General features: G+C 35.3%; 1 protein-coding gene across 2 annotated transcripts in view; it reads right to left on the reverse strand.

The window, feature by feature from the left end:
- The window catches only part of LOC150101829 (ADP-sugar pyrophosphatase-like), a 139,116-nt gene that overhangs the window by 18,135 nt on the left and 107,559 nt on the right, over positions 1-13,422 (reverse strand). For both annotated transcript variants that reach the window (XM_090400229.1, XM_090400228.1), the window contains 2 exons: positions 4,438-4,493; positions 2,566-2,620 (listed from right to left, as the gene is read on the reverse strand). In XM_090400229.1, coding sequence (XP_090256355.1) covers positions 2,566-2,620; positions 4,438-4,493 — 111 coding nt within the window. The remainder of the gene's footprint in view (positions 1-2,565; positions 2,621-4,437; positions 4,494-13,422) is intronic.

Consider the following 13,422-nt stretch of genomic DNA (forward strand, 5'->3'; position numbering starts at 1 on the left):
TAACAATGGACCAAGGACTGATCCATGGGGTACACACTACTAGTTACCTTAAATTTTGGATCACTCCCCCCCATACATTGCTTTTTGATATTTGTTAGTCAATTGTTAATAGTTTATAATTCAATCCCATATCTTCTAACTTATGCTACAGCCTTCCATGGTGTGTCCAGTCAAAAGTATTATCAATGTCCAGAAGTATCAGAGTGTATCCATTCCCTTGTCTTACTCAACATTATAAAACATGAGTAAAGTTACTTAAAAATGGCTTTCCCTTAGTAAACCTATGGGAGATTCTCTGTGAACCAGACAAGCACATTTATATCATTAATGCTGTAACTTACCTTTTAATGTAGTTTCAACAACTCTCTATGTTGTCTTATACCAATAAATAATTTCTCCAAACTCCTGGTACCAAATGCATTCAGTACAAGCCATCCTTGTTATATAAATCCACCACTCTTCCCTTAAACTCACTCCACATGTCCAAGAGCATGTGACCATTCCTTCTACATAATCTGCACATTGATCTATTTGCCATCATTCATATGTTCTCTTATTACATTTGTCACTAGTTAAATTGCTATCTAAAAATATCTCTATTTTTCAATTGTGGTAGCTATACTTCAAGTTTTCCAGGAGTGAAAAAAATCTTTTTATATTCTACTTCCATGATCATTATTCAATATTTCACATGATTTGGTGTTTTGTCATTCCTTTCTAAACACTGACTTTTTGAAAAATATCTTATTCCATAAATTTATTAACCTTATTTCCTACCACAGCACTTTTCTTATTCTGATGTCTATTTCCATATTTAATTTGCTATCTTCAATTAAAATTGTAACAAAATAGCTGAAATGTTTTATTGATCCTACAGATCCAAATAGGAGAAATTTCCATCCAGAATGTAGCAAACATTTTTGATGTTTCTGCCTATATTCACTTTTTCATTCCTGATTCAGGAATGAAAACACAGGTTATTCCATGTAACTAAGGGATCCTGCAGAATTTTAGTGTATTTATTTAGAATGATATGATGTCTTCAATTTTGATATGATGTCTAATGCAACTTTCCTTTAAAATGCTATCTATACAGAAAATAACACCTGATTTTGTAGCAATCCATCTTTCTATCCCTCCAGTTCTCACTAATGACTTACAGACTATGTATTGTTCAATATAATATTCCACTGACATTCTATAATTGTAGTATTTTGAACAGTTTTTCTCTTGGTACCTCATCTTCCCAGATCTATAACTTACATAACAATCTTTGTTAAATTCCTCTGATTTCAACTACTACCTTAAAGTGAAAATCTAATTCTGACAACTTTGTTGTCAGAATTAGATTTGTTGAATTAGAATTAGATTAAATTAGATCTGAATCAGAAATGTTGAGTTGAAGTTTGTTGTAGCAGCTGACTCTTCACTGTTTGTCCTAGTTCAGTGATGAAAATAGTGCAGATCTTGTAGATGACAACCCCAACTAGAATGACATTTTGTCCCTTTTGACTATCATCATCATCTGGTTTAAGCAAATACAGCATACCTACAAGTGAGATGGAAAACGAGAAGGTGGGAATATGACATTGGGTTAGAAAACCCTTCGCTGCCCACTTGTGATCAAATAACTTGACAGTGAATAAGATATTTTAAAATAAAGAAGTGTAAATTATGCAAAGAAAATAATATAATTTGAATGCAATTAGAACAAAGCTGAAAATTCACTCACTACTTGCCTCTAATATCTCACCTGTTGCGAGTGGAGTTCAGAAGTCATGTGCTAGCGTACATCCATTATTTATCAAATCACGACCCTTCCAAACAATATGGTATTATCAAAACCTTAGCAACAGAGCTAGAACCATCAGCTCTGACCACATGCCTAGCTTCTCTACTAAAATCAATCACACCTGAGGCACTTTCTCCATTACAAAACTCTGCCCATCTACCAAATCTAGAACACCAAAATCAATCGCCATTCCCTACATCCAGGTGTCTCAAAAAATTTCACGCATTCTTAAAAAAAAGGTATAACATACAGACACCATCTAGAACATCTGGAAGAATACCTAATATCAATCTGGAGGAATAGAAATTATGTCCAATCTGGAGTATCAGACAATGCCACGGACAAGGATCACCACTTTCTATAAATCCATTGCAACACAACATTCAAAAGACTTAAATTTAGCAGCCTCACTTTACCAAATATCTGGGAGACCACCTCTGGAGACCTTCAGCAAGATTCCACACCCCAAAGAGGACACCAGTTAGGACTGTAGGAGCCCACCTTTCACTCAGTTTGAGATTGCCTTCATGATAGTGCATTTCTTCGTCCTCATTTAGATGCCTTGTTGACAAAGGCAAAATACTGGCATAATAATTTTAACAGCTAAATAAATTTAGTTTATTATTCCTAGATGTACGTTTCTCCACTAAACATCAACATGAGCAATATCAATGATAAGAATCCATAGCCAGATACAGTTCAGAAGTTTTTCTTTAACTCTTAACCTTTTCACTGAAAAAAAAACTTCACTAAATAAGAAAACAGCTGCATACCTCTATCATCTATACTCTGCTTTGGAGTAATATTCACTGGATCATCTCCATCCACCTAAAATATAGTTTTAAAAAAATAATATATTGTCAAATTTTAAAACAGTCACAGGACATTTTATAGAATTTTTTCTCTTGAGCTATTGTTAATTGTAAAGAACACTTCATAAATATTCAAATAAAACTTAATCATGCAAAATGCTATTTACATAGTAGCCTAAACTATAATTCAGGAATAGGTTGATAGGAGTATGATACTTGATTATCATGTAATATTTCAGTTGTTTGTCAATGACATTGAAGTGAAGAGAGTATAATGCTTACTAAAGGTAATGTAAAGATAATGCAGGATGATCTAAACAGACTACTCTGATCAAAGAATACTGGCTACCAATTCAACGTGTCAAGTTATGCATTATGGGATTAAAACTGCTCTGCAAGAAACTGATGAACTTTAGGATTTAGGTGAAACTGAGAACAGAGCTGAAGTTGAGAAGACATATTGCAAAGTGACTAGAAAAAATATCTCAATGGATCACACACACACACACACACATTGACAAGCAGGAAGATAAGGCAGTTATTATCCTCCTTTATAAGGATTTGATATGATATGATATGATTATTTGGGCTATGTGCACAAATTTGGTCACCTGGGCTTCTTTGAAATGTGAATGTGGAGAGGATTCAGTGACATTGCCAGGAACAGTTACGAGTGTCAGTGAACGACTAAGAAGAGATGTTTGTTAGACATTGTGTCAGTAATGATTAGTGTGACCTTCCAACAATGAGTTATTGGACTCCATATAATAATTATTACAAAGGTTAAATTTTACACCACAAAAAATCTTCAAATGCTATTTTAGAACAGATTAATAATTTAATTATGTGTTTCATCCCTTTTAACACTTTTCTTGAATATAATGAGCATGCATCATAAGTTAACTCATAAAAGAAAAATATAACTTGAGTTGAACAATAGGATATATGCCAATTTGATATGCTGACAAGTTTTGATATATGTTTTCTTTTCCTTCTTTAGATTACTAGTTTTACTGAAATTAGCAAAAATTCTGAAAGCAATCTAGTATTTTTTATTTATTTTTTATTACAAAAACTTCTACTGTTGTTAATGTTACAACCAAGAATTAGGAATAATAAGCTGAAAAAAAAAAAAAAAAAAAAAAAAGAAAAAAAGTAAAATGATATGAAGGAAAAAAGTAAGAATCTCGCAGATTTGGAGATAATCAATCTTCTAGTTTGTTCCATTCAGGAACAAATACACTGAAATTACTGTATACATATTTCAAAGGTTTAAAGCAAGTACTGACAGCACACACACACACACACACACACACACACACACACACACACACACACACACACACACACACACACACACACACACACACACACACACAACCACCAAATTTAAAATTCAGCTATTTTAAAATTTCTGGTGAAAATGTTTATTTTTTATGTTGCACAGAATCAGTGTGATTGCACCTTGTTTGTTTAATGCTACAGTAGAAAATTTTCCATTTAAGAAACTAATATAAAATTATCATGAAAAAACGTCTGGATAGTGGAGTAGCGTTTAAGGAAAACTAAGACGCAAATAAAATTATTTTTTAAAATGTGTGTATTATTTTAGTGTGCATCATGAAATTCCTTTTGTATTGCATAGACATGCACTACTTTTGTGGGCTAACTTTCCTCAGTCTGTTTAACCAATCACTGAGAATTTAACTAACAATTGAGATGTTCTTTCACTGAAGCAGACATAAGGTTGAAATTACAGGCTAAAATTTCTACATTTTGAAAGAGTCATATTTTCTATTTTTACTTAAAAAGCAAAATAAAATAAATACACACCTCTAGAGTAACCACTTTCATTGTACCATTGGAAAGGCCTGGATCTAAAGCAGTTACTGAAAAAAAAACACACACTACACTGCAATATAAATGGCTTTCTTTTTCCCAATAAAAGAAAAAGTACAAATTTTAAAATATTCAAAAGCATCTAATAATCACAGATTAAGCTATATAATAACTCCTTAAGTGTTTCTGGAAGGTTACACTATGCATTAAATTGGTATCTTCTTTTCTAATGGTTTTAAAAATTTTTTTTTTCCTCCCTTCTTTTTTTTAGTTTTGCTACCTACATAGCATGTTACAAACATGTTATCAATCATATCAAATGCTGAAAGTTACTAATGATAAAGTTTATCTTACACTGCTTTAACATTAACATGACTATGGATCAGTGTAACCTGAAATTGGGATTTGAGATTTATCTCAAATGATAAATAATTCAAAACTAAACAGACTTCCAATTGTCTTTTCATGATGTTTTTTTTTTTTTTTTTGAACAGCTGAAGTCCTTGGAAAAACAGAGCAAGGAAGATTATTCTAAAGAACAGAGGTAGATGAAAAGAAAGAAGAGGATGTGAATTTGCTTCAGTAAGTTAAAATTTTGGGCTGAAATATTTGGATGTCTGATGAGAAGCTGCTTATGTTTTTACATGCTTAGAAGAAAGCTGATTAGTGATAGTGGTCAGTTCAGTGGAGTAGTGCCCTATGAAAACATTTATAGATAATTCATAAAGCAGAAACAGAACATCTATGAAAAAATGACCAGAATGAGTTAAGAGAAATTATCTAACTATTTTCCTCATTTTAATAATAATAAGCATCTTTAGTGAGGGTTTTAATGCAATTCTTCACATCCAACCAAGATTGGGAGAATTTAGGATTTACACAGTGTGATAAGATATAAATTCTGGTTAATTGGTTCATCAGTTAATCAGGGAAACTGTTTTATTGGGACAAATGTACACGAACAAAAAAAAAAAAAAAGAATATAACAATAAAGGACACAATGGCATTTAACTAGGTCAGCTGGAAACCTCTACCATATGGAGTGTTAGAAAAAATTACATAACTGTTATTCAAAAATTTAATGCTGATGACACATGCAATACTAACAAAACAGGGTTGTTTTATTATGCCACATCAGATAGTTCCCTGCATTATAAACATGCTACACTGTATGGTCAATGAAAGGAAAGATCGTGTAATGGTGTTATGCTGTTGAAATATGTCAGGAATTGGCAAATGAAAGCTGTTATTAGAAAAAAGGGCCAGGCTTCAATGTTTTAAAGGGATTAGAATGGAGAGTTTACCATTTTTTACCATGTAAACCAAAATGAATAATATTTGATTTTTTAAGAATTGGCTTATGAGTTGGGACATATAATTACAATGGAAATAAAGAAAAATTATTAGTTCTTGACAAGTGAAAAGGAGGTCAATCTTTTAGAAGCAGTACAGTTTATGGCTGATAGCTGTCGAGCTTGAATGAGGGGGGAACTACCCAGATGATAGAAAATTTATTACTAGATTATGCCTATTTCATGTAGGAAGGCAATATTATATCTGCACTGATTTCATTGAATTGCAGCCAATCAAAAAATGGCTATGCTTGATAAATTCTTGCAACATCATTAATTTCCATGCGTTTTATATGTATATAAATGAAATTATTCTTATGGAAAATTTTTACTTTGATCAGTTAATTGTTTATAAGTCAGTAATTTTGCTACGCAACAAATGAAAAACTTGTCTAAACTTGCATTTTGTCTTATACATGCACCTTCTAAACTCGTAACATGCAATTTCATTTAATTGGGGCAAATTATGCTATTCTCGATGTGGCCCAATTAGCTGGAATCCACTGTGTGTATATATATATATAGCTTAAAAAAAAAAGCAGTATCTTCAGTGGAAAAGTTTGTGTGGCCATTCCAAGCGGAGAAATCTAATTTTAGCTGGAAATCAGAATTCTTGCAAGAAATAAAACAGGAATGTGTTTTGGTAGCATTAAGTTCACCTCATACCGCTGAAAAATGAGGAGACTAGTGTTTAAGACTGTAGTTAAGGGAAGATCATTAAGCTGGAATCATTTGTACAGTACATGGTTTAATTTGCCAAATGAAAAGAAATTAACTGTTGTGTCATCAGCAAAACTGCAGACAGGATTTGTAGTTATTGAAAGATGATTAATAAACAGGAGGAAGAGTGGAATAATAAGTATGTAGTCATAGGGTAGTCTAGCATTAAGAGAGAATAAACTGGTCAAAGACAAACCATAATATTATATGATAGTAAGGGCTTGCTTACCAGACCTGATCAAATACTCTGGAATAGCAAGCATGGCCATAAGTTTCTTCAAATATATTCGTCACTTGTATACCAAAAGATTACTATGATATCTGCAATTTTGGCGAATTGCCAGCTAGTAAAGAAGCCTGATGTTAATTACCATCTTCACTATTTGAGAGAATCAAAATTAGGACAAGAGCTTGATCACTATCACTTTTTTTTTTTTTTTTTTTTTGGAATGAGCTGAATAAAGGTTTCCTTCCATGATGTTGGAATATATGCTAGATGACTATGACAGCTAGGCAGAAGTGTTAATTGTTCACATAAATTTTGAATACAACATTATTATTACCCTCATGAAGTCAAAGACTCATCTGGGAATATGGAGATGCCATTCAAACTGAAAGATCTGATGATATCTAAGCTATTAAAGATTCTTCTGATGTTTTTCTGGTACAAGATCAGGAGACAAGCAACTAGCTATTTTCATAGGGGAAGTGATTTGTCTTGGCCATCTATACAAAAGTTGGACGAGAAAATTGATGATAAATGCTCAGCTTTATCTATGTACCATATTACAAGAGTGCAATCTTGATGTGAGACTTCAGCAAGGTGAATCCAAAGGCCTTAGATGGTTCAATGTGTAGCTGAGTAGGTGACAAATTTCTGTAGGCTGGTTGTACAGGTGGAGTTTGATATGCCATTTTAAACCTTGGATTGCTTTGGTACAGCTGTTGAAAAACTAAGAATGGGAGAGAAGCCAGTTATTCAGCTGGAGCAGAAGTTTGACTAGGAAGATAAAAAATAGTAATCCGACTGTGGAAATGATGAGAAGAACTCATAAGTCATCTAGTTTAGTACCAGTGAAAAAGAGATGAGACTGAGAATGGATGGGCAAAGAAGGTTCCACAAAAAACAAAATGTGACAAATTCTGGATTATGAAAGAGGTGACATCCACAGTATTAGCTAATTTTCTGACAAGTAGATAGATAATTTATGTTATAACAGTATTTTAATATTTATGCATATCAAAAATCTGCTTTTATAATTATTAAGAGAAGACAAGCAATTGTTGCATTACATTAAAGTGCTATAGCAAGTTCTGGTCTTAATCCCCTTAAACTGTACGATGTACAAAAACACAATCACTGCAGTTGCACTTATTTATTTATTTATTTTTTTTTTTTTGTGCATCTAATTCTTGCAGCAACAAGATTTTGTTTACTGTTAGCCCTCTAAGGTTTTCTGCTTATCAAGAACAATTCACAGGTGGATTATATAAACTGATTCAATAATAATGCAAAAGATTATGCCAAACAATCCAAGCAATACAACACAGAATGCCAATCTTATTAATGGTATACACAGTTACCGTGAATAAAACAGTTTATTACTAATTGCAACAGATAATGTCTAGATGAATAATTTATTGTAGGGTCATTTAAAGGTCAACGCTAGATAGGCAGGAGGAGACCTCCACATAGGCTGGATAGAGAGTAGAGAACAAACCAGAGATTCTGACCTGATGTCCCATCCTTATCTTGTGGTAATAAATTATCTACCTGAATAATAAACAAGAATGGGCTGGCAACTTGGGACAGACAACCAAATTGCATTCTATACTGGCACTTACCACATATAAATGATGGTACAACATAATATATGTTAAATGGGGAATCATCCATTTAAACAATGTCCCATTCTTTTTGTCAGAAAATAAAGTCAGCTAATGGAACAACTAAAACCTCAGAAGAGGTTTCAGTTGTTATAGGCACTATTAACATAAAAACATCAAACGGAAATAAGTAGAACTCACAGAAGAATTAGAAAAGTAAAATCTCAATATTGGTGTTTCCAAGATGAAAACAAATAGGTGGGATGCTGCTAAATAATAGCAAAGATGCTTTTATTCAGACAATAGTAATTAGGAAGAGGCATTATAATTTAAAGATACCAAGAAATTATATACTTGATTTAATGCATTTTTGAAAATTATGGAGACAACTACAGTGTTTGAATAAAAACTTTAGTTTAAGTTTAATATAACTAAAATCTACATTCAACGTTTCGACTTTTATGTCAAGGTCATCTTCTGGAGCATACAACTATACACAAAAAACAAGCTACACTAGAATCAAACTGGTTTCTTAAAGACGCTGACCAACCGCTACAACAATTGTTGGCCTGACCCCTGCTGAAAAAAAAAAAAAAATATACATTAATGCTAGAGTCCTATTATTGGTGTTATCTGTTGGTTGTAGAAATACATATATTAACATCATGTACATTCCAGCCAGTTGGTATGGGATGGTTTCTAATACTAGCTGAAGATTGGCTAGAGTCCTGACTTATGCTGGATCTTATATATTAGGTAGGCTGAATGTGTGCCATCCAGATCCTTGGAATTTTCATGCCATCTTTGTTGTTGATATTTGGGTGGTTTATCAGGATTTCGCAGGCTTCCTTAAATTTCCTTTCGTACCAGGTTTTTGTGCAGCGTAAAGAGCAGGTGCATTTCCAGTTGATTTGGTGTAAGGTGTTGAGTGCATGGTCTGAGAGGCCTGCTTCACCATAACGGTTATATTTAATGTATTCTTTCTTGCATATAGGATTGTCCATCCTGTTTTACCAATGTACGGTAAGTTACAGGTGCAGCGGATGCAACAGACTCCAGGATGTGCTAATGGGAGGAGAGGATTCTTAGAGGAGTTGAATATGGTTTTAAGTTTAGTGGATGGTTTAAAGGCGGCATTGAGGTTATAATGTTGTAGGATTCTGTTGATTTTTTCCGATACCCTTTAATGTATGGGATGGCTATGGTTTTACTGTAATCTAGATTCGTTTTTGTTTTACAGAGTATTTTATTAATAGTATTTTTGTTATAGCCATTATTTATGAATGTGTCGCTGATGATTTTTAGTTCTTGTTTCAGGGCTTGCTGGTTAGAGCAAATTGTTGTAGCTCTGTTTTTAAGGGTGTTAATGACTCCATATTTTTGTGATGGGTGGTGGTATGAATTAGCGTGTATGTACTGGCCAGTGTGTGTGTCGGTTTTTGGTAGACCGTGAAGGATAGACTGCCTGAAGGAAGACGTGCGACTACTGTGTCTAGGAACAGGAGCGAATTTTGGTTTTTGATTTCGATGGTAAATTGTATGTGTTCATGCTGTTTGTTCAGGTGGCTGAGGAATGTGTTTAGTGTTTGTCGCCTGTGCATCCAGATTACGAACACGTCGACAACGTATCTAAGCCAGACAGTCAGTCTTAGCGTGGCAGAATCAAGAGCCCTTTGCTCAAAGGTTTCCATGTAGAAGTTAGCGATTGGGGAGGGATAGTGGTGAGCCCATGGCTGGACCTTCTTTTTGTACGTAAAATTTGTTTTGCCACATGAAGTAACCAGACTGTAGTACGTGGGCAAAGAGGGCTGTAATGTCGGGCGGAAATTTGTTCTGTAGTAGGAGAATTGTCATTGATGGGGGACATTAGTGAAAAGGGCAGAAACGTCGAAACTGACCAATAAGTTGTGTTTGTCGAGTGTTATGTTTTTAATTTTGTTTATAAAGTGTTGTGTGTTTTTTTTTATGTAGGAGGGGGGGAATGACCTACCAACTCCTTGAGTGTTGCCGCTAATTTCTTGGCTAAGTGGTAATTGGGACTGTCTATTCCTTCCATGATTGGTCGAAGGGGCATATTTTGTTTGTGTATTTTCGGAACCCCATATATTCTGGGGGGGGGGGGCAGGCGTAGTGGGGTTTGAGTTTTTTTTAACTTTGTCTGGTGGCCAGAATTAGAACAATTAAGTCATCAAAAGCCAAACAAAACATAATAATAACGAAAGCGGATAAAGGCAACGCCACTGTTGACAGTGGTAATTGCCTTTATCTGCTTTCAGGACAACGTACTTCATATGAATCAACTAATAGCCGATAACAACACACATAAAATGGTAAATTATAACCCAACAAAAAGGATAAAACACAGAAACTACTCAAGCCTGTCACTTCCTGGCCACCAGACACGGTTAAAAAACTCAAACCCCACTATGCCCCCCCCCCCCCCAGAATATATGGGGTCCTGAAAATACACAGACAAAATGTGCCCCTTCGACCAATCGTGGAAGGAATAGACAGTCCCAATTACCACTTAGCCAAGAAATTAGCGGCAACACTCAAGGAGTTGGTAGGTCATTTCCCCTCCTACATAAAAAACACACAACACTTTATAAACAAAATTAAAAACATAACACTCGACAAAGACGGCTTATTAGTCAGTTTCGACGTTTCTGCCCTTTTCACTAATGTCCCCCATCAATGACAATTCTCCTACTACAGAACAAATTTCTGCCCGACATTACGGCCCTCTTTGCCCATGTACTACAGTCCGGTTACTTTGTGTGGCAAAACAAATTTTACTTACAAAAAGAAGGTACAGCTCAGACCATGCACGCAACACCTTACACCAAATCAACTGGAAAAGCACCTGCTCTTTACACCGCACACAAAAACCTGGTACGAAAGGAAATTTAAGGAAGCCTGCGAAATCCTGATAAACAACCCAAATATCAACAACAAAGATGGCATGAAAATTCCAAGGATCTGGATGGCATTCAGCCTACCTAAGATCCAGCAAGTCAGGACTCTAGCCAATCTTCAGCTAGTATTAGAAACCATTCCATACCAACTGGCTGAATGTACATGATGTTAATATATGTATATAGATGGATACTTGTTGTTGTGCCCAATGTATTTTTACAACCAACAGATAACACCAATAATAGGACTCTAGCATTGATGTATAATTTTTTTATTTTATTTATTTATTTATTTTTTCACCAGAGGTCAGGCCAACAATTGTTGTAGCAGTTGGTCAGTGTCTTTAACAAACCAGTTTGATTGTAGTGTAGCTTGTTTTCTGTGTATAGTTGTATGCTCCAGAAGATGACCTTGGCATAAAGGTCGAAACGTCGAATGTAGATTTTAGTTATATTAAACTAAAGTTTTTATTCAAACACAGTAGTTGTCTCCATAGTTTTCAAAAATGCATTCGGATCACCATGTAAGCTTAAAAGAAAGGACTTGATTTAATCCTTTATCCAAGTGTAAGCAAACAAGTTTGCACCTGAACTATTTTCAGGACTGGGGCAACTCGTATATTATTATTATTATTATTATTATTGTTCCGGGAAACTCCAAGGAGTCGACAGACTCATCGAGGGAGGCCCTAACATCATGTCAAGAACAACTATTCAACATTTACACAGTATCTATCATACCTTGCCTTGAACTCATTCACGGTCGTAGCACCCGCAACAGACTCTGGAAGCTCATTCCACTCATTTACCATTCTCCAAGTAAAGAACCTAGCTCTAACACCCTTGTCAACCACGCTCTTGCCCAGCTTCCATGCATGGCCCCTAGTCCTCCCACCACCAGTCATATTTTCAAAAATATCTTCTGGATCAATCTTATAAAAACCCTTCAGTAATTTGAATGTCTCAATCATATCACCCCTCCTTCGCCTATCGTCCAATTTCTGCAACCCACAAATCTTCAACCTATTCTCATAAGGTTCATTCCACAGACCTGCTATCATCTTGGTCACTCGTCTCTGGACCCTCTCCACTTCCTCTCCATCACGAAGAAACCCTGGTGCCCATAGCTGGGCACAGAAGTCCAGATGGGGTCTTATCAAGGCTCGATACAGAGGAACAACAACTTGTTCGTCTCTGCATGTTAAAGTATTTTTCAGAAGCCAAGTGATTTGGTGAGCTGTTTTAGTTACTTTTGCAATGTGCCCCCTAAACTTCAACTCCCTATCCACCAACACTCCCAAATCCCTGGCCTCATCAATCTCCTGGAATATGATTCCACCAATGCGATATACTGCTGCTATTCTTTTCACCCCAAAGTGCATAACCTTACACTTTGCCACATTAAATTGACATCCATTTTTCCTAGCCCAGTCCTCCAAACTATCCAAATCATCCTGTAAAATTTTGACATCTTGTGCACTCACAATTGCTCTACCCAACTTTGCATCATCAGCAAACAAGTGAACACTTCCTCTCAGATCCTTTCCAATATCATTGATGAACAAATTGAAAAGCAGTGGTCCAAGAACAGAGCCCTGTGGCACTCCACTAGTCACAAGACGTCTTTTAGACTCCACTCCTGAATAAACCACTCTTTGATATCTCTCCTTCAACCACCCTCTTATCCATCTCACCAACCCTATATCTATACCCATCTGCTCCAGTTTACTGATTAGGGTTCCATGTGGTATCCTATCAAAGGCCTTGGCAAGGTCCAGTAGTATCACTGTAAACCCATTACTGCTATCCAGTTCAGCTGTCACTGTGTTATAAAACGTGAGCAAGTTACTGAGGCATGATCTACCTTTCACAAAACCATGGTGTCCCCCATACAATATCCCATTTTCATCTATCCAATCCTGTATTCTTTTCTTGACTAATTTCTCCAAGACCTTGACAACGATTCCTGATATGCTAATCGGTCGGTAATTTACAACAGCAGTCTTGGAACTACCTTTATGCAGTGGAACTATTTTCCCCTCTTTCCACCCACTCAGGACCAGACCCGAGACTCAAATTAAACAAAATGGTCAAGGGTACTGACAATTCTTTAGCTGCTTCTCGTACAACACGAGCTGGTATACCATCCAATCCCACAGATGTAT

Source organism: Typopeltis vanoorti, chromosome 11 (assembly GCF_054136105.1).
Source record: "Typopeltis vanoorti isolate ZY-2024b chromosome 11, IOZ_Tvanoo_1.0, whole genome shotgun sequence".
In the NCBI taxonomy this organism is placed as follows: Eukaryota; Metazoa; Arthropoda; class Arachnida; order Uropygi; family Thelyphonidae; genus Typopeltis; species Typopeltis vanoorti.